The 22,405-nt window shown below is 45.4% G+C and overlaps 1 protein-coding gene across 4 annotated transcripts in view; it reads left to right on the forward strand.

The window, feature by feature from the left end:
• Positions 1–408: 408 nt before the first annotated feature.
• Positions 409–22,405, forward strand: part of LOC144142515 (uncharacterized) — a 50,731-nt gene continuing 28,734 nt past the window's right edge. Inside the window, exons 1-6 of one of the 4 annotated variants that reach the window (XM_077674083.1) lie at positions 409–679; positions 1,225–1,284; positions 14,735–14,994; positions 16,104–16,214; positions 19,473–19,628; positions 20,601–20,768. In XM_077674083.1, the coding sequence (XP_077530209.1) occupies positions 14,770–14,994; positions 16,104–16,214; positions 19,473–19,628; positions 20,601–20,768 (660 nt within the window). In that variant the 5' untranslated portion in view covers positions 409–679; positions 1,225–1,284; positions 14,735–14,769. The remainder of the gene's footprint in view (positions 680–1,224; positions 1,285–14,734; positions 14,995–16,103; positions 16,215–19,472; positions 19,629–20,600; positions 20,769–22,405) is intronic. The other 3 variants (XM_077674080.1, XM_077674081.1, XM_077674079.1) reach the window with 3 other exon arrangements.

The raw sequence follows: 22,405 nt of genomic DNA on the forward strand, positions 1-22,405 counted from the left end.
ACTCGAATTCGTGAACAACCTTGGTATGCAAAAACCATCGTCTGTCCATCGCCTGTTGAGCGCTTGGCACGAATTAAAAAAATAAAGCAATATAGCTGCATGTGCCGTCTTCCCTAGGCGCAGCGAATAAGTTTGATAACGCCCACATGAGCGTGCTCCGATCGCGGCTCAAGCAGAAATCAAAAGCCGCACAGGCCGACAGATGGTCTTTCCATGCCAAAGTTGGCGGCGAATTCTCGTAACTTGTTCGTACTGCTGCTCATACGCGGTTCGTCGCCACCATGCGCGGTGTGTAATGAAAGCCACGCGCTCCGTTGTTCGTATTTGAATGTATCACAATAGCAGAGATTATCGAGTTCCAATGCATACGTTACACGACGGTCGTCTCTGCCTTCTTATCTAAGCGTACTGTGGGCGTTACTCAAACCGAGCAAACACGCTTGCTGCATAGACTCAGTTTTTGAACGGATATGTTGGGAGCTCTGCCGTGTTCCGTTGCTATGTGCGACAATCAAGAAACTGATAACCGTCCCTCTCGACGCTTCGTTCCGCTGCTTGTTTTACTGTCGCTAGAAGCTGTAATGGTTGCCTCGGTTTGGATCGTCCACGGATTGTCTCTGAACAAGCTTGTTGTGTTCTCAACGTTTCTCTGAAGCCGACGCTTTTGGCTGCGCTAAAGGTACGCTGTTGGATTATGTTTATTTCCTTCCATTTCGATGGTTTCGACAAATTGGGAGGTTGTGTTTCCAGGTGGTGGTTCCGAGGCTCTGTGTTGAATGAACCTATCGATGTGGACATGTTAGGAGGTGACGATACTTTAATTGCAGATTCCAACACCAACGTTTCAGAAATCATGAAACCTTTCATTCATATTTGTTATCTCGCTGTTATCCTCCAACGTGTATCATGGATTTTGCCAAAAATAAAGCGTTGAGTAGAAAACGAGATTTTCGAGTTTATTGCGGCGCGTCAGCCTTATCCATGCTTCCTCTTTTTACTAATCTTGTGCTTTAAAGCCAGCTGCGTTCTCAGAATGGCGTAACGTTAACCACTTACGACGTTTCAGAATATTTGCTATCGAACTACCTTGTTCAAGGCGAGGAATATGCAAAATTAACCCCGTAACTGTGGCAAAGGTAGCGATGTTGTGGTCAAATCGAGTAAACACACCCGCCTACAGCAAAGGAGCGATGCGTTATCCTTCTAAATTTTGGTGTTCCGCAGGCACTACTGGATTCCCACGTAATTGCAGCAGCCCAAAGAGCACCGTAACTATTTAACCAGGTGGGTGAATTGAGGAAATATCCGTAGCAGTATAATCGAAGTGATATAGGATTATTTGTTGCGGGTGAAAAAGAAAGTCTTTGCTCGAGCTCTAGCATATCATGTTTACTCGATGCACTTTTAAAATTTTCAAAGGGTTTAAAGTTTTATCGAGGGCCCTACAACCTCATAAATGACCAACAGAACAGCATTTCATTGCATACGGAGAGTTATAGGCTCCAACGAGAATTGTATCCTGGTTTCCTAGGCCCCAATCGCAGAACAAGTTTTTTGTCCAACTGTCGACTTAAAAATTAAGCCGGAAACGCCCTCTACACCTTCAATTACCTGCTATACAGATTTTGTGGTATTTAAATTCCACTGTTTGCTAAGGTTTTATTACACGGCAAGTAACGTGGTGGTATATGGGGTAATAATTATCCTTCGCTGCTTCGGTATAAAAAAACACCGTATCTGTTCGTGTCTTCTCTGGTGCCATTACCAAATATTGTGACAACCACCAGCAAAGACAATAGTGCGATAAGCGCCATCAAGTGGTCGGTACTCTAAATCTACAAACTGTGACTGCCAGCCATCCTATACAAGGCTCTGCGTGTGCAGAATGCCGGCTTGACCTTATTTGCTGTTCTAAAGATTTCGGGTGTACTTATTTGATTGATTGTAGGGTTTAACGCGCCGACGCAACGCAGGCGATGAGGCGCGCCGTAGTGGAGGGCTCCGGATTAATTTTGACCACCTGGGGATCTTTAACGTGCGCCGAAATCTCGAAAACACGGGCGTTTTTGCTTTTCGCCTCCATCAGAAAAACGGCCGCCGCGGCCGGGAATCGAACCCGCGACCTCGTGCTCAGCTTCGCGTGTACTTATTAAATATCATTACGAATGTTCACAACCAAGCGAAAAACCATAAAAAATGGTGCTTTTGTTTCTTTGAAATGGTGAATGAATACTACGCCACTGGAGGTAAATATTCCGCAAAAAGGTCCCGGTTGCGCGAGTGACAGGTCACAGACGAAAACATTTCTGCAGGTTTTTTAACTGTTAACAAGTCCCACACTTCTACATAAAAGGCGTTTCCAGTATTCCTTTTTATCGCTGTTGTAAACGCAATAAATCTGTACACGTTTGTTCGAAGATAAGCAAGGGTCAGCTGCCGTCATATCAATTCTACACGAGTGTAGCGTATTTGTGATACCCCTTAACTCGTACCATAGATGTACGCCATTCTTTGTTTGTCGACGTGTTTGTTCCTTACATAAAGATGCATGGAACGGCTATCCTCGATTTTAAAAGATTTTGGAAGAAAATGTTTTCGCAAGTATTGAAGATTGGAAGATCGAACCTAGTTTATTCAATGTTTGAAAATGAAATTGTAGCCCGTTGGTAACCGGTATATTCCGCAGCAGTAAGTTTATTTGCGGCATAAGCACTCCTCGCTCAGTGTATTATCGTGCACACAAGAGCACTTACTACCTACCAGAGAAACATGCATACGACGACAGGGGTCTAGTTACTTTCACTGATACTTGGGAGATTTAGGGTCTGGGTGTAGCAACACCACCGTGGGAAGCAATTCAATACGCGGAGAAGGATGCAACATGGAGGATAAGGGCCGAACTAAAACTGAGTTATTTAGGGCACAGAAGAAAAGCGATAGTCGAAATGCATTCGACCCTTAGCCACTAGTACGAAAACTCTGGTGCGAGCCTATTCTTTGAGGTTTTATTCATGAGGTTTCTTCATAAATTACATGCAGTGCATTCACTTGCACTGGACACATATAGGCAAAGGCTAGTCTCGGGTATGTCGTTACAGGTAGATGCAATGCAATGTATTGAAGCGAATGGAGACGAACATGTCTCACGTCAACAATAAAATTCATAGAATGGTATCACCAATAGCCAATTGAGTTACACAAATGTAACGATTGACATTCACAAACCCAGAATAAAAGTTTACAAATTCATACTGAGAAATAAAATAACCTGTGCAAAAACACATGCGCTGACACGGGTTTATAACAAAATTCAACGCTAGGTCAGATGATGTTCACTTGCAATGAAAGTATGTTTTTCATGAATGTTGTGAACTCAAGGAATAAGCTTTCAGTAACTCAAAAAAATTTCTCTTATTATTGACTTCAATAGGACCGTTATTCCAAATTAGGGCACCACTAAATTCAACCATTCTTTGACCCTAAATATTGCGACACACAGGTAAGTTGTAAAGGTTATCACTTACAGCTCTGGTGGCACTTTTCCGGAGTATAAAAATACTATGGGTTAAGGGCTCATTCAGTTTCAGAATTGTATGAATTGTTTGAGGTACTTTTAGCGTATACGTCAAAATAAATCGTAGAATACAGGCTACTAGAAAAAGTGGCTTGCTAGGTTCCCTGTACTTTGATAACTGAATAATCCTTAAAGCTCTATTTTGCAATCGTACTACATGTTCAAGATTATTTGGGTACGTGTTGCCCCAAGACTCGATGCAATCACAAAACAGACTGCGAACAAAAACAAAATAGAGCATAGGTCGAATGAAAAAATCAAAGCATTCTCTTGCCTTCCAAAGAATGTGGCAGCCGTACGGTAGTTCTGAACAAACGTGTTTTATTGGGTTTTTTCAGTGCATGTCAGATGCAAAACATATACTTGGATACTTAGAGCAGCTCCTATTTAGTGTCGGCTCGCTGTTTAACTTAATTTTCTCTCGTTGTGGTTTAATTTTGTTCACTGGAAGGAAAAACTGTATATTTTATTTTGGTAATAATAATGTTGAGTTGGTTGTTGAAAACCGTGATCACACCCTTTCTGGCTGCTCGTTTTTTTTATTGTTTTGGTCATTTAATATTCTTCTGCAAAAATTAAACCCATGTCAGCAATGTAAATTAACGCTTCGGAATATTTAAAATAGATGAAAAGTCATTTACGTATAGCGAAACATGTATCAGCCCCGCAGTATCGCCCCGGTTTATGATTCTGGGGCAGTTTACCCCCATTAGAGTGTCTGGAGTTACGTATCCTTACAAGTCCTCCTCACGCGCGGCGCTCACGGGACACTTTGTCTCGTGTAGAAAGAGCATTCCAAATTCCCAAAAACGTAGGGTTTACAAACATTCAACACGAAAATTAATGGGGATGCAATTCTGGACAAAAGGGGTTCTATGGTCCCGTCTAATAAATAAGCGCTGCGATAAACTGCGCTCTTCTATGCCAACAAAACTTCCCCAGCATGCGTTGAAAGAGCAGTGATGCAAAAGGTAGATTTGCAGAAATCTGGTATGCTTTGCTTAAGAAAGATGCCCTGATGCCTTCCCGCAATTATAGGCGCCAAAGTTTACTTGGCTGTTTTTGAAGGCATTATGTTTGCCGCAGTTTTGAGAATGAAAATAGTGCCTCAGAAGCTGTGTGACGTCAAGCACATCTAGTGATGTATGTGTCAGAGAAACTTCCGGCCAGGCAAACTCCAAGTGGTCGGCCCTTTTCTCTCAGCTGCATGCTTGTTAGTTGGAAAAGTTGCGGCAAGACCGCGCGGGAAAACGAACAGTTTGTTGGGATTGTGGCGCCTTTTTTTCACTTTGGTCTGATGAGCCCCACCAACCAGGTCATTTAGGAAATTTTGGATGAGCCGCAACTAATCTTCAATTGAGCTAGGGGGAAGCGGCGGGAAAGATGATTTCACTGCTTTTGAAGCGAACTGTGAGGCTGGTGTTTTGATTACAAGTAAAAATGAATTAGTTTCATACACTAGGTACTTGAATCCCCTGCACCTGTTCCTGGTGTCCCCATGGCTACCTTTGAGGTACCGCGAAATACCAACACTGTAGCACCGAGAGCTTGTGTCAGCATAATGCAGTTTTGAAATATTCATAAACCAGTACTGAACTCTGTGTCATTCTATAGGCGGTAAAGTTTATTGCCACGAGGCAGAAAAGTGTCCGCTCGGACTCAACGTCAGCACTTGTGCTCGTATCAAACGTTCAGGCCAGAAACGGGTGCCTTATATTGGCTCTTACGACTGCTTAACATCTTGAAACGGCCTGTGATAAAGGTCATGTCGTAGATTTCCAATGGATACTCAACTACAGCGGCTTGAAAGTAAGTGAGAGGGCAGAAAGACTCGCAAAGCTTGGTTACGACTTAGGTGACAAGCTCGCCGTACCGCTCATCGCCGATGATATAAGGAGCATTATACGGAAGCTGAGTTAGCAACGGTCCGAAGAGTTGCGGTTTGATCAGGACACGAAGCGATCACTGCTGTATGCAATAGACCCAGCCTAACAGTTCCGTTGAATGTGGAGTTTTCACGGAATGTGGAAACTCTGTTTCATCGCACGCGACTGGGTGTTGCTTATACAAAGGCGTTTGTGTTCCAAATTTGCTCTGCAAACCCACCATCCTGCGCACGCGGAGTGCCCGAGGAAGATATTTCCCATGTGATGTTAGATTGCCCATTATACTCCCAGCAAAGACTTGAACTCTACAAAAAACTGCCATTTGATAACCATCGTGTTGTGGTTTAGAATCTCTACTTGCACCATGCCTGACGCTGGTCTAAAAAATAATGTTGCCTGTGCCTTGAATGTGTTTTTTTACCTTGCAGGGAATCGCGTCAAAGTATTAGGCGACGTTGTTATGTTTTTACCGTGAATTCATAAACACCAACCCAGGATGACATTTTAATGAACAACAAATAGAACTCACGAAAATTGTCGCGAACAATTGAGTCTCTGACCATTTATTGGGTGAAATGAAGTAGCAGGGGTCATATTCGGTTACTTTTTATTGCGGTTGTACACCTGATGGCACAATACTACGTTACAATTATAGTCTAACTCCCGTTTCACGCAGAAACGCAAGGAGGGAGCGGTCCCCGCACGGGGCACCTTGAGTAATCTTGGTGACGGTACTGGCGATACCGCGGACCCCGAGCCCCCCAACATAAGCTGTGACCTACTGTGGTGATGTGTTTTTAAGGTGAAGGGTAGAAACCTCTAACGGTGGCTGTCGGTGCCTTGGTCAAGCTCCGGCCGATGGGCTCCCTGCCTGTCTACCAGGCAGGGAGCTCCGGGACCTCTTTGACTACCAGGGTAAGGTCAAAGAAGAAAGCACCCCCGTCTCCCTGCTTTTTCCTATGCCATATGGATAATCAACCCCCCCCCCCCCCCCAGACATGATCGGCCCCCGAAAAGGGGCCGCACTGAAATTTCCTTTCACATCCCTTCCAACAATCCACATTCCGAAACCTGACAACTATCCTCGATTCTTGGTTTTCGAGGCAGTTGACAAAACAAACCCTGTTTCTTCCATGTCCGTATTCTTGATCACTAAGTTCCTTGAAGGCATCCTCGGAAAATCGTTCGATGCTAAGAAACTCCGTACCGGTGAAGTCCTAGTCAATGTCAAGACGCAGCAACAAGCCACTAACCTCCTGTCGCAAACCTGCATGGCAGATCTGGCCATCAGAGTCACTCTCCATCGTAGCCTCAACAGCTCTCAGGGTGGGATTTCGGAGACCGATTTGTTGAATGAGACCGAAGCTGATCTGTTGGAAGGCCTGAAAGATCAGGGTGCAACTGCAGTGAGGCGTATCACCATCAGACGAGACAAGCAGGAAATCCCCACAAAGCATATAATCTTGACTTTCAACCGCTCCACACTTCCTGAATTCATTAAAGCAGGCTTTATCTCGTGCTCCGTCCGAGCTGACATCCCGAATCCGCGTCGCTGCTACCAGTGCCAGCGGTTCGGGCACGGTACTAACTCGTGCCGGGGCCAGCCAACCTGCGCTAAATGTGCCCAACACCATCTCACTGATGACTGTTCATCCAATCAATTGCTCTGTGCCAATTGCCAAGGACCTCACGCTGCATATTCGCGAACCTGCGAGCGGTTCAAGCTTGAGAAAAAAATAATAAACATCAAGGTCACGGAAAACATCACCTTCCCAGAGGCGCGAAATAGGTTCGCCTCCTTCCCCCTGGGGAGGTACGCCGACGCAGCTCGCCGGGGGGCGGAGCGGCGTCTGGTTTCGGCGGGGACCCAGTACCGCGAGTCGGACGTGGTCCCGCCCCCGCCCCCCCCCCCCCCCCCCCTGGGTTCCCTCTGGCAGCCCAACCCGCCTCCGCACCGCTCGCTAAGCCAGCAGCGGTTGTGGTGGCAACCTCTTCCGTCGGGACCGGTGCCGCTCCCGTCCCTGCCTCCCCATCGTCGAGTGCGTTGGAGGGTGCCATGGACACCACGGACCCCGCACCGGCTCCCACCGCCACCGCACCGCCCGTGCCACGTCTGGTGCCTCCGATACCTGCGGCGGTGGCGGATCAAACGAAGGGCCCTCGAAGGGGGGCCAAGTCCGGGGGGCCTGGTTCGACAGGCACACCCAGGACATCGGACGACGAGATGGACGTCGTGCCATTCTTGCCTGCAACGCAGCGAACGATCGGCCTCCGACGTCCAAGCCTACAGAAAGGCCCAGAAAGCCAATCCAAGAGTCACAGCCCCAAAAGACGACATATAAACATATACACTCCAGTAGCTCTCACACTAAATAATGGGAAGAGAAAATATTGTTCAACGGAACTGCAGAGGCCTTCTAAGTAATCTTGACGACGTGTATGAGATTGTGCATACCAATCAGCCAAGTGTAATGTGAGTTCAGGAAACACATTTGAATTCTAAACACACAAATTTCTTGAATAGTTACCTCGTATACAGGAAAGACAGGGATGGCTGCACACACTCTTCTGGCGGTGTGGCCATAATCGCCCGAAAATCCTTAGCATGCCACCCTGTCACCTTGAATACCGTCCTTGAGGCTGTAGCAATACGCTTAATAATATTTAATAGGTTGATAACGGTATGCTTCATATACATTCCTCCTGATGCTACACTTTTGAGCACTGACTTCGAGGCACTGGTTGACCATCTGCCCGAACCCTACATTCCAACAGGTGACCTTAATGCTCACAATTCTCTTTGGGGCTCTTCTCATACGGATGCCCGGGGTCGCCTGATAGAGAGGTTTCTTACATCCTCTGGAGCATGCCTTTTCAACAATAAACAGCCTACATATCATAACATAGGACACAACACATACTCATGTCTTGACTTGGCTATTGGCTCCGCAGTTCTTTTTCCTCTTCTCGAGTGGGGTGTGGGAACTGACCCATATGGCAGTGACCACTTCCCCACCTCACTTACATATATAGGTAAAGGCCCAAGCAGTTCATCTTCCCATAATAGGTTCAATGAAGCACGAGCTAACTGGAATACATTTACAGAGACATCCAAACTACACCACACATCCATAGGACACCTACACGTTGAAGAAGCTACCCAACTTCTCACGGCGCACATCCTATACGCCGCCGAAATGTCCATTCCCCACGCCTCTGGTGCCCCGCGCAACCAGCGGAGGCCGTGGTGGAATGAGGACTGTAGGCGGGCGCGTGAGGCCCAGAACAAGGCGTGGGGTATCCTTCGTCGGTACCCCACGTCGGGAAACCTCCTCTTGTTCAAACGGGCCAAGGCATTAGGAAAACGTGTCCTCCGTGAGGCAAAACGAGAGAGTTGGCGTACATTCATAACATCAATAAACTCCTAAACAGACACACGGAAAGTATGGACACGAATACGCAAACTCAAGAGACAACAAACACACAGCCTGCCTCTGGTCAGCACTACAGGAGACACACTCGAACACCAAGCTGACACACTCGCACAACACTTCCAACACGTTTCTAGTTCAGCACACTACACAAACACTTTCATGAAACACAAGCAAATGGCCGAAAAGAAGCCCATACTAGATAACAATAGGTCAAAATCTTCTTATAACTCAGTTTTCACTGCATGAGCTCAGGGCTGCTTTGAGCACGTGTAAACCCTCAGCTCCAGGCCCAGACAACATCACATACACAATGATACAACACCTGCACGCGGACACTCTTCTAACACTCTTACACCTATATAACAAGATATGGCTTTCGGGGCACATTCCAAACTCTTGGAAGGAGGCTATAGTTGTAGCTTTCCTGAAGGAGGGAAAGGACCCGTCGTCCCCCTCAAGTTACCGTCCTATTGCCCTGACGAGCTGCCTGTGCAAGTTCTTCGAGAAGATGATAAATCGCTGGCTCGTGTACTTCCTTGAGTACAACGGTCTTCTCGAGAGCTGCCAGGCAGGCTTCAGGATGGGGCGATCGACGAACGATCAACTGTTGGCTCTTGACTCGTACATCAAGGATGCCTTTGCGCATAAGCAGCATTGTTTAACTGTGTTTTTCGACCTTGAGAAGGCATACGACATCGCTTGGCGTTATGGGATCCTAAGTGACCTCAAGTCATTCGGTGTTTCGGGTAACATGTTGAACGCTCTTGTCAGTTACTTGTCAGACAGAACGTTCCGAGTAAGAGTCGGTGGTGCACTCTCAAACATTCACATGCAAGAAAATGGCGTGCCACAAGGTGGCGTGTTGAGCTGCACTCTCTTCATAGTAAAAATGAACTCTCTTGGTAAGGCACCGCCACCTACAATCTCTTATTCCATGTATGTAGATGACGTCCAGATATCCTATAAATCATGCAATATGTCAATCTGCGTCCACCAAGTCTTTATTTCTTTCTTTATACCAAGTCTTTCTTTATACCAAGTCCAGCTTGGTGTAAAGAAACTTGCCGGGTGGGCAGACAAGAATGGTTTTAAATTGAATCCTGTAAAAAGCTCCTGCGTTGTGTTGTCCAGGAAGCGCGGGGTCCATCCGGACCCAGACATTCATCTTAATGGCGTGTCGCTTCCTGTGAACAAGGAGCACAAGTTCTTAGGTGTTGTATTTGACCACAAACTCACATTCATTCCCCACATCAAGGAACTTAAAAATAAATGTCTCAAAACAATGAATATACTTAAGGTTCTCTCCCACCAATCCTACGGTTCCGACAAAGAACTCCTGCTTCGCTTGTATACTGCTTTGTTTGGGTCTCGTTTAGACTATGGCAGTGTGGTGTATGGGTCGGCGACTAAGACAGCCTTGCGAATTCTGGACCCAGTGCTACACTTGGGCCTTCGTCTTGCTTCGGGTGCTTTTCGCACTAGCCCTGCCGAGAGTCTTCATGTCGAGTGTGATAAGAGGAGCCTTGAGAACCAACGAACGTATATGAACTTGCTTTATGCTTTTAAAATTTCGTCGCTGAATAATCATCCTTTTTATCCTGTCTTTAACGATACATCAACATCTCTGCTCTTTGTAAATCACCCATCCGTTCCTCTGCCCTTTTCACTTAGAGTGAGAGAGCGAGCCTCGGATCTCAGGGCTTTGTTTTTAGATGTGTACAGGTCATCCTTTTCTAACATTTTACCGCCTTGGCAAGTTCGCCCTGTGTCGTGCGACCTTTCTTTTATGAGACTTGACAAAAATCGTGTACCACGAGCTGCAATACTACAGCACTTTCTGTCTTTGCAGTTTAAATACACATATGCAGAATTTTATAGTGACGCTTCTAAAACCTCCACTATGGTGTCATGCGCTGCTCATGGTCCAAATTTCAATGCAGCCAGAACCATGAGCGTGCACACAATTTTTTCAGCAGAAGCGTAGGGAATTTTACTGATTGTACGACACATTCTTGAAACTCAAATTCCCAATTCCATCATCTATACATATTATTTGAGTGTTGTTCGCGCAATGTCATCGCACAAGCCCCCCAAAAACCACATAGTTAATCTTGTATTCAACACTATCATGTCCGTGTATGCACAAAAGCATGAGCTGGTCCTCTGCTGGGTCCCAGGACACGCAGGGATCGCTGGGAATGAGTTGGCAGACGAGAGGGCCACTGCTGCTGCACTCAGGAACACTGTAGACATTACCACGATACCCTACACAGACGTCAAGCCACACATAAAACAACACCTGCGCAGAGCATGTCAAACACACTATGACGAACAGACAGACAACAAACTACATGTAATAGAGCCACACTTGGGACGGTACACAGCTGACTCACACAACAGACACATGGAAGTCGCCTTGGGTAGGCTGCGGATAGGGCACACCCATGCGACGCACTCTTATCTGCTGACGGGATGTTCTATACCCCAGTGCAGCAGGTGCGGAGAGGCCCTATACGTAGTGCACATCCTAATCACATGCAAGGCACTTCACACAACACGACACAAACACTTCAGAGAACTCTACAGACAACATATTCCCCTACATCCATCGTTGTTTCTAGGTGACGATGCCATGGTTTCCATGAAACGTGTGTTTGAGTATTTGTCAGCGGTCAAGTTATTAAACCTCATTTCCTATCACGCATAATCAAATCTGGCCCTATACACCAGCCATCACCATTTTCTTTAATTGATTTTACTATGTTCGGTTTACACTTTTTTATACCTACCTTTGTATGGTAATCACTTCTCTTGATTAAATAATGTCTTCTCTGGCGCTCTTTGCCCTCGTTGGCCTTGCGCCATTAAACACTAACCATCATCATCAAGGAAGGAGCGGTGGTGGGGTCCCCATATCCACCAATGAAGGTCACGTGGTATGCCAGCGTGGAGGCCTGTGCGTCGAAAGTATCGTGTTTTGGCCGCTTCCAATGAAGGCCATGTCCACAGCAAATGTTCTGTGTCCGCATCTTAGGCCGGCGCCGTGCAAAAGGGCCAGTTCTGTGCGAACGGGGCATGGTATCGTGGTGGCCACTCCCGGGTAACTGCGGGAGGTAGGGCTGCATTAACATGAATTCTTCGCAGCAAGACCTCCTCCCAGCGAGCGAGTCTAATAGGGAGGTCCATTCCACACGTTGGAATTATAGCTCATGTAGCGAAGCGAAGATCTTATTTCCTTTGGAGAAACTCTCCTGGGGCATCTGCTGTCAGCAAAGGCAATGGTCGTGGAACAAATTCAGGGTTGCAGGAACCAATCGCCGCAATGTGAGTGGGGAGCGACCTCTCCAATCAATCAACCAGCTAACCAGAATCTACGGAAATGTCGATTGTTGTCACGGGCTTTGAGAGGGCCAAAATTAAAACTGACACAATATATGTCCCTATAAGTCATAGCAACCAGCTGTTTGGCAAATCTTAGTCATGACGTTATATTTTTTGGGCTCACAGGAACTCACCAGCAGAAATACGGCAAAAATGTTTGCGTCAGTGCCATTTTTTCATATACAACCCGTCGTTTCTCGTATGAGACACTGATAATTTTTTGTTATCCGAACTTTTTTTCTCTCCACTTTTCGTTTAAACAGTCCTCACGTGTTGATATAAAAGACGAATTTCTTACAACGTGCGTGCGTGAACCGTTGTTTCACTCACCTATTTACACTCGCCTATTGCTACTCGCTCGAATTTCCGAAAGCTGTCATTGAAGTGTCTGTGGAAGACCCTCCGTCATAAACCCGGTAAGGTTTCGTGCCTTGGCAGCCAGGGAGAACTCACATCACAAGAGTGGGTCCAAACGTTCTATGAACAAGCTATCTCGGAAAAAAATTCACCCCACCTCCCCGAAGGGAATCGTGAGGAAATGCGAATGCATTTCTTTTGCGCGAGAGTGCGCGGAATTTATAATTAATGAGGAGACGGTGATTTGAAGCGTAACCATTTATTTAACACCACGCGGGAGCTCCGGCGAGCTCCCGCGATGCGAGCGCCCTCACACGCCCGAGCGCGCTCCTCCTCTCCACTCACTCGCCGCTGATCCGCCCGCACCAGCTGCTTCGGTTGCTAGGGGAGAGGAGGAGCGCGCGCGCTCGCTCGCAGCTGTTGCTATGGGAGAGGGGGTGAGAGCGGAGAGATAACACATGCGGGCGCGTGGACGGCGCACGCCGCCTGACATGGCTCGACTAAGAAATGCATTCGCATTTAAAAGCGTGTAGCATGGGAGTTGTTATTACATGACCAGTGACTAGGGCCTGACATCCGAAATTTTCACTCGGGGGAAAAGAGCGGCATGTGCCCTGAAGTATGCGGAACACTGGTTGAACAGCTCAATCTCCACATTAACGAAACCCAGGTTCCCCGCACTGCTGGCCCATGGGATCGTGCGTAAAGGGCTAAAGACTGCGAAAGTCCGGCGCGCAATTTTTACAAACCGGGCTTGGAAGGTAGCGCGAACGCCCTCCCTTTTCCAACCCCTCCTCCGCTATCCACTTTCCCTCACCACTACCCTATTCTCCTTTATTTGAAGGCCAGTGTGCTCTTCCCCATGCCCCTCTTCCCATAAACCACTACCTAATCCTGCATTCGATCAACCAGGTTTGGTTAAAGGCCACATTGCGGCTCCACTGATACATCTTTGTCCGTTTTGTTGTGAGGCCGGATGTTGAAGGGGCCCTGCAACACTATTTTCAAATTGATCATCTAATTACTTAATGATTTCAAAACGTTGTCAAATAAAACAACCAGTACTTAGAACGGGGGTCACAAAGTACCTCAGGCAGAAATTTTTGCTCTGTTATCATCAGATAACTTAAAAACATGGTCAAAAGATTTTTCCCTCTTTCTCGGTCATGCCGTTCTTCTATGGCTTGAATTACGTCACTTCAACGCTGTAATGGCTATTCGCCTGCTTCCCTTCAGTTTCTCCAATTCGGTAGCCACAGTCAAAAATCGAAACGACAACAAAACAGAAACGGGGGGCGTATCTGCTGCTAGGAGCAAATCACGCAGTGTCGCTCCGGTGACAACTGTAGTTTTCACAATGTTTCCGGACCCGAAGGAGAGTGCGAAGGTGTTTATCGGAATTGTTGCCGAGGTCCTTGAAGACAAAACTTGTGGCAGTAGCAAAAAACACCCTCACATTGAATCACAAGCCGAAGTCGTCCCCTCCCTATTTTTGACAACTTCTGGCATGCTCCTTCAGGGGCACCTACAACGAAACGAGGGCCTCAATTATCGATATGTCCCCTACGTGGCCTGGAGACTGGTACTTGCCTACCATGATGATGGTGATGATGGTGGTAGTTGTAGAGTGAGTGTGTGCAGGCTCACCTTTTGAGTAGTCTGGACGGGCCCACCGTGGTGGCTCAGTGGCTATGGCGTTGTGCTGCTGAGCGCGAGGACGCGGGCTCGATTCCCGGCTGCGACGGGCGCTTTTCTGATGGTGGCGAAAGGCAAAAACGTTCGTGTGTTCGCAATTTCCGTGCACGTTAAAGCTCCCAAAGGGGTCAAAATTGATCCGGAGCCCTCCACTACGGAGCGCCTCTCCACCTGTGTAGCGTCGGCGCGTTAAACAGCACAATCAATAAATCATTTAATCAAACGTGTTGACGACAAATGTTTACTCCTCCACCAAGTTTAATGTGCTGCGTCATAAAGTATAGTAAACCTATTAAATAGACATCGTATTGTTCTTTGATAACCATAAAAATCGAAAAGCCGTAGCGCAACAGCGGTCGCTTTGGGTCTTGTAAACCTAAAATCAATACCTGTGAATCCTTTTTCAGTGTGTACGTGCCAGAGAGAGAGAGAGAGAGAGAAAATGAAGAGTGAAGTAATGTTCCGGGACTTGCCAGGGGGACCGCTCTTGGTGAAGTTCGCGGACGGCGTTTCAATGTGGTGTCTGTGTTCCAAATGCGGGATGTATTCCAAGGACATGTTCCAGGACGCTGCTTCTCACGCTTTCTGCAGCGTGTGCATCTTCCAGTGCGGCGAACGACAGACGATACTCTGCAAGCAAGAAAACAGAGACGTGCCCGTAGAGGAGGTAATTTCACACATCTCCGGTTTACTCAACATGTTCATGCTACCTGGGCTCAGCATAGATTTTGAATATAATATAATTACAACACGAAAATTCAAGTGTAGCAGATGGAAAGCCTAATTAAAGTATGCGTTATTTATTTATTTTTCAGGAAACATTGTTGGCCATAAACACATGTTAAAAACGCTGGAAAAATTCTCGCCTGTTGAGTAGAAACCATTATAGTTTTTATTTGCATCTCACCAGCACCGGTGAAGAGCGCCTCAGCGCTTTTTTCATATCACAATAATATACCTCCCCGTTATAATGCTGGAGGTAAGGAAGACAAACCGGCCTTGGACACACTTCGGTACACCACTGCGTTCAAATATTGATGCAATGACGTTCCGAAGAAATATGGTTCACAACAGCCAAAGCAACAAGAACAACTCTGGTTGGTCCCATCATAACTTCTCCTGTTCCTACTCATTTCTTAATATACCCCTGAATCAAAACACAGTAACGTCGTCGTAAAGAGTTTTTCACCCCCTGGTTTTACAGAACTACTGAATTTTCTCGCCCTCAGAATTGCATCATAGTGTTATAATTTCGGTCGCCATATATTTATAGGCCCACCCTAGGAAACTAGGGCAACTATCTCTGCCCTAAAATTTATCTGCACAGGCTTTCCGATTGCCACGCAACACCTCTGACTCACTTATTCCTGATCGCCGGGTAGAGTTCTGACAGATACCCTGTATTTCACGTAGGGGTATATGCAAAAATTATTCACTAAAATAACTTAAGTTTCCATTGTTTGAATTAAGTTTTGATTTTTGCAGTTCCCAATCAACGTTCAAATACATACGTTGCCTTTTATTGATTATTATTGATTATTTACTGTTGTCACAAACGCACATCCTTTATACTTTTCGCGTACAACTGGTATTTCGCACACGAAGACGTACATAAAAACGACAGACTGATAAAAGTTGTAAAAAAACACTAGTTACATCCCAATGCGATCATTCTGTCTTTGTTCCGCATGTCCTTTCTAAATCACCTTTCAACAACTCCTCAAAGGCTCTACACTTGAATTTTTTTCTTAAATACATAAATTCTCGCGTTTGCAGATGGTGCGAGCTGTTGACATCCGTCGCGTAATGAGGGACAAAATTGTTTTCTGTCCAAACAGTAATGATGGCAATGGATGTGAGGCCTCCTGTGCTTTGAAAGACCTCAAGGTAATCTCATTTCTGTCTCTTTTTAATGGAACGGGGTGGTAAAAAAAGTGGGGATAATCATATGGTCAATGTGCAAGGAGTTTAGATTTGAGGCGAGAATAAAGCAAGACAAAATAAAAAATTGTAAATGCCTTGTTCATAGCAGTGATGATGACGCGGGGAATTGTTTGCACGTAAATCTTCCCTGTAAAGAACAGTTTTGGTTTTTCTGTGCGTCCCTTTCATCGACATGGGGGTAAAATGCTATCAAGGCCTGTGGACTGCCTCTTTTGCCTGTAAATTGCTCAATGGGACAAGAAATTTGGCGGTGCGCAAAGATGGCGAGCCAATAACTGCGTTTAAATATTAACGTCCGCAGGGCGAGGGATATCACCATAAACTGAGGCAAAGCCGTGGCAGGCAGATGTCAAACACGTTGCGTGTATGTTTACAGGTTGTCGCTAGTTACACGACAGAAAATGCGTCATTTTGTTGTATGCACGGTATTTTACAGTAAATAAAAACTCGGCGGACCCTTAGGCTTCGTCATGAAAATTGCAACACACAAAAAACAACTAACAGCTGATTCTTTCCGAGCAGCTGAGGTTGGTGGCAACCCCACGTCACCCGATGGTGAATTTAGCATTTGACACAAATGCGACAAATGCTGAAAAGAACGCGTTGAGGCGTTCTTAGTAGTCTCTTCAGCAACTAAGGCGTCGCACCAGATGGTCTAGTCCATCCCGATTAGGACAGATGGCGCTGAAGTATATAATCAAAGGGCAATCAAGAATAACAAACTACATTACAGCTTGATGGAAGGCAGCTGTCAGATTTTTATTGTGTGCATTGGATGAGCGCACCGAACAAAAGCAAGGCCTACAGCCTTGCACCCCTAATTGGGAACATAGGTTGAGGGCAGCAGTGGATGAAATGTATATAGCGTATTTGCGGGCAAGAGAGTAACAAAGACGATAGTCTTTGGAGGGGCTACTAAAGCACGAAAGGATCGATCTGCCTGCCTTTCTGTCCCTCGATTTATCCACCCGCCAAAAAGATAAAGGAAATATGAAAGTAGAAGTTTATATAGGCAAAACATTTCAAAACCACTAACACTGGTACCTGTTAACACTGCTGAGCCTGTGGGGAGCGCCTTGGCACGACACCTTCTGGCCTAGAGGGTGTTGCCCAGAGCCCCAAGCCCATGGAGGAAAGAAAAGTTTTCCTCCATGCCCATGCCGCGAGCTCCCTTCCCTTGCCCTCCTCGCCTGCCATAGGAGGAGGGACGTCGGGGCCCGAGGGGACGTCGGGGCCCGAGAGATGGCGCTGGCGGACATGGGGCAGTGGGGTAAAGGAGCGGGCGGTGATGCTGAAGAACCGCGCGCGGGGACTCGGGACTGGGGACGGACAGAGTGTTTTTGGCTGGTGTGCGTGTGTATGCCCGGACGAGGATGTGAGTAAAGAGTTTGTCATTGTACTCAACCGCAGTGTGCCTCATTTCTGGACAGCCGTAAAGGGCAGGTCCACAAGCCTAAAGAAAATATTAGGCTTGTGGACCTGAAAATATCTCGGGCTACGTGACTCGTCTCGCGAACCGGCGAAGAGGAACGGCGCGTTCCCCGCGCCTCCTTGTGTGCGCGTTGGACGGGACCGAACGGCTTTGAGCCTTGGTCGGTAATACAGCTACATCAAAGGTTAACCAAGCGAAACCAATACTCAACCAGACTAAGACAAGGTTTTGCTTTGCATATCCAGGGTTCGCTGAACTAAGCCGCAACAATTTTTTTCTTTTTGTCTTAGCGACCGTGGCCCGCGTGGTTTCGACAGCTTCGAGAAGTGTAGGCTGTCAATCATGTTTAGGCGTTTTTTTGAGGCCTGTTCGTAGTTTTGGCTTCGAATTCGAATCGTGAAAACGGTAAATAGGGTTTCAAGGTTGAGAAACCTCCCTGTCTACCTTACTTGTGCTTCGTTTGAAACGGTTCTTTTCTGGCAACGCCCTTTTCCTTGAAGGCTTGAGGCGCTGATTTTCCATTTTTCGACTGTTATAATCAAACGAGCACCGAAATTTTCTTATACTGGCGGAAAAGCAGTAGGAATTTTTCGTAATGGACACGCAAAAAGTATGAATTAACCGAATGACAAAGTTTGAATTAACCGGCTTTTAAATACATTGAAAGTATAGCGAGCCAACCAAAAATTTCAATTTTCTTTGAATTAACTGAAAGTACGAATTATCAGAGTTTAAATTATGCCGAGTCTAATCTATATGTTTTTTATTGCTTTATCGTTATTTGCACCTTCCATTCCCGCTTGTGTACGAGTGCCTGGAGTGCCTTGAGGGCCTTGTTTTCCTTTTGTCTATCGTACTAATGCAGTATTTTGGCGTGTATATCTCAGGGCCATTAGAAATGTATATATTCTGTGTTGTACCTTCTTTTTCGGCTTGTTAATGAGTACTTTTTACGAGCGCCATTTTATGTGCATCCCCCCCCCAGTAATGCCGCAAAACACTGTGGGTACTAAAAATAATAATAATAATAAAGATCCACGTAGTTTATCGTGGGAGAATCGTGCTGGTAGGGGACGAGCACAGGTGACAGGCACTTACGCAGCAGAAGCTGAAAGCGACAACTTTCTAAAACCTTCCCAGCCAAGTGTGAATATACGCGGCCTATTTTTGTATCTGCATGAACGAAGCAGAAGAATAATGTTTGGTGGTTTATAACAGAAACAGAAATAATCTCGACATCTCGAAACCCCCCAAATTTCTGGCCGTAACGCGACATCCTGTTATATAAAAAACTATTATGGTAGGGCATCAGTAGTTTAAAGTGATGAAATGCTTTTGGCCCGGACAGTTCCGGAGAACATCGCCGAACAATTACTCGCCTCGATTTCTTTTATTACTTGGTCTCGGAGCATTCATCAATTTATATTCCTTGTTGCAGGGAGCACAGCAAGTCTTCCCTTCATGGCGGGAAAATTGATTTCTTTTTATTTTGTCGTTTTGGTTTTCTTGTCGTTACAATTTGTTGTTCGATCTTAAAATTTCATCAAGCTGGAAAGTTGTTTTGTGTATTTATTTTTATTTTATTTTTGTCCTCTTGATTTCTGGTTTGATTACAATAGACCGGCGCCTTCTGACTACACATCACAAGCTGCTAGACCAACTGATGCTAAAACACGATATGTCCACGCATACATGTCAACGCTCAAACTTTATTTTACTGCATTTTGTTGAAGTTGCTACGAGCCAAACAATACTAGTTTGATACACAGGACCACTACATCGAATGTGCCGGAACCAACATCGCCTGTTTGTCGTGTGGAAGCATTGTCAAGGGCCCGCACTGGGAGCGTCACATCAACACCTGTCCGCAGGGAATCGTGCAATGCCGATATTGTGATGTAGCCATTCCGAGGTCCTCCCTTGAGGTAAGCTTTGAGTTAAACATCCCGACTGTGTTGACACCTTGATCTTGGAAAATTTATAACAATCTATGGGACCACAGTTCCTTCATTGTTGTTGAATGGTCCCACACGGGCTTTCAACCTGGAGTGTACTCTCCATTCTTTAAGGGCGATCTTGGCGAAGCAGCAGCGTGTGCCAAGTTTCTAGAACGCGGACCCTGCAATCGAAGTGTGTCAAAGAAAATCTACCATTCGCAAAAACAGAATTTGTCGTTCAGATAGCAACAGCGGTATTGAACACAATCAAAAAGCTGTGGCTCGATCAAAATATTTACGCCTGCAGAGGAAGCTGCCAACCTGATGGCCAATACGAAAATCTAAAACGCGCTCAGTCGATTCCTTGCTTCATTTGTAAGTGTTTCCGCTGCACGTAAGGAGTTTAGTAACCCGCTTTTCTTTTTTGGTGCGAAAAAATGGGGCACGATTATTAGAACGCTGATAATTTCAACTTCGTACGAGACTACAATGCTGAGTAAATGAACTTTGAATACAAAGGTAATATACGGCCGACACGTCATTTTCAATGGCGGTTCCTCTATCCGTGTATGTGCGAAGTTAGAAATTGAGTACAAATATCTCTATCGAGGAATCTCCCACGTTCAACTGAAAGAACGGATATATTTCATCATGTCCTCAACATACATAGCAAGCCTCTGGTTGAAACATTCTTTGGCGAATAACTCAACTGTTGATAGTACGGCAACGATTACTACGAAGTTACCCACTACGAAGTGAAATTTCTGCTGATCTATATGCTCTTATACTAGTATGGCACCGGTTATAGTTATTGGGAAACCAGTCGATAACGTTTGTTTGCTGTCTTCAATAGTGAATATTTTTTTTGTCTAGCTCTAGTTGAGCATATTATGAGGAAGTGGTCTACTTGAGTCTATTTAGTAGTAGACTGCTTCCTTCACGTCTACCTCAAATTCACAGGCACACGAGAAACTGTGCTACGACAACCAAGACACAAGGCAACGGCCCATATGGACCACGTCAGTTTCGCATGCACGTGATTCATGTTCGCAACCATCACCGCCGAAAGACATAAAAATGAACATGGACAACAGAACAGTCGACGGCGCAACAGTGATTCAAGCTCAGGTAACTAGCTGCTCCGGATGGGCTCTACGCAGAAAAAATTTCCTTTAACTTGGTACTGCGTTGCCTGCTTGTTGTGGCGGCAAAAACTGTCGGAAAAAAAAACACCGCACTTACGCGTGAACATTTTATTATGATAAGCCTAATCTGTAAAATGGGAAATATAGTCAGTGGGCAGTATTATTTCGCTTCCATGCCACAAACGCCTGACATGTTTTATTTTCGCCGAGGAAGATGTTCAACAATAAATGTATAAATTCTCGTTTACAAGGGCTCTGCAACATTTACAAATACAAATACAACTTAGGTTTTACTACATGTTGTTAAGGCGGTGGAGAGGAGAGCTGTAGCTATCACCAGCAATAATTCCGCACAGCACCATTCCCACAATGCGTTGAGTTCCCATAGCGATATCACCACATAACGGAATACCCTATGAGCCGGGTCCTCTTCGAATGTACGAGCGGTGATTTCACCTCATGTGTTTTACAGTGCGCTATCCCAAAACGAAGTTCGTTATATTATGTTTTATGCATGTACTTAAAAGTATACACAAAGATATTTATGTGCACGACTTTTTATACTTGTATGCACGAAAAGTTGGGTACATATGTATTGCGTATATGTACTTCGTGTATGTATTATATACATGCACATATATATTTATATCTATACACATGACTTTTTATATGTATTTCGAATATGAATGGACGCTGACGTCACATCAGTGTCGCTTGAAGACGTCGCCAAAACTACTTATGCGATCACTACGGGTTTCGATATGCTAAGGGGGGATGGGTAGTAAAACCGACTCAAAAATTTGAATTGTGGTGCCAAAATATTCTAACACTTCGACGACGTCCCCACGAAGTGTCATTCTTAGATGCGCACCCTAAGTCATTTGCAAAAAGGCGCAAAACGCGCCCCAAGTGGTCCCGCCGAGTAAATGGAAGTTTCGTATAAAACACAGTCTTGTTTATATTGTTTGTTTTTCTTTTAGAATGTCTGATAACGTTTATTTTTATAATTACCTTAAATTGTAGCGCGCTGTTAGTTGAATTGTTCTGAGATTCGCTCTGAGCCGCAATTGCACTGAAATATTTAAAATAGCATTGCACATGATTTGCGAAACGTTGGTTTACATCAGGTCAGTCGCCTATTATTCTGTTCGAGCGCACGTAATTGGTCTCGTTTTCGACATATTAGAGCGATCATCTAAGCCTGACGTCCATTGTGCTAGTAGCATAGCCTTGGGTTTCTCAGAAGTCATGCAAGAAGCGACAATTTGAAAACTTCAAACGTAAAACTCCATGTGCGATTGCTCAAAACACCATTTCCGCTGAGAAAAGCAACATTTTTTCTTCCACAACTTGAGTTTCCGAAACCATTCTTGTGCGAGTTCTTTATGAATGCTATATACACATTCTTAACCAGAATTAGCACGTTATCAGCAAAGGTTTTTTTATTTACACTTCCTTCTCTCAAAAATTAATAGAAACTGTGTTTGTTCTGTGCATATATTTTTAACAAACCAACAGCAATGGCCACAAATATTATTCTGCTTCAGAAGAAAGCCCGTGGCATTTAATACATATAGAAAACATTTCAGCCCTTTAGCTGTAAAAACGTTTCTGAAACTG

This window comes from Haemaphysalis longicornis, unplaced genomic scaffold (genome assembly GCF_048455015.1).
Source record: "Haemaphysalis longicornis isolate Haplotype H1 unplaced genomic scaffold, Haemaphysalis longicornis Haplotype H1 scaffold_6, whole genome shotgun sequence".
NCBI lineage: Eukaryota > Metazoa > Arthropoda > Arachnida > Ixodida > Ixodidae > Haemaphysalis > Haemaphysalis longicornis.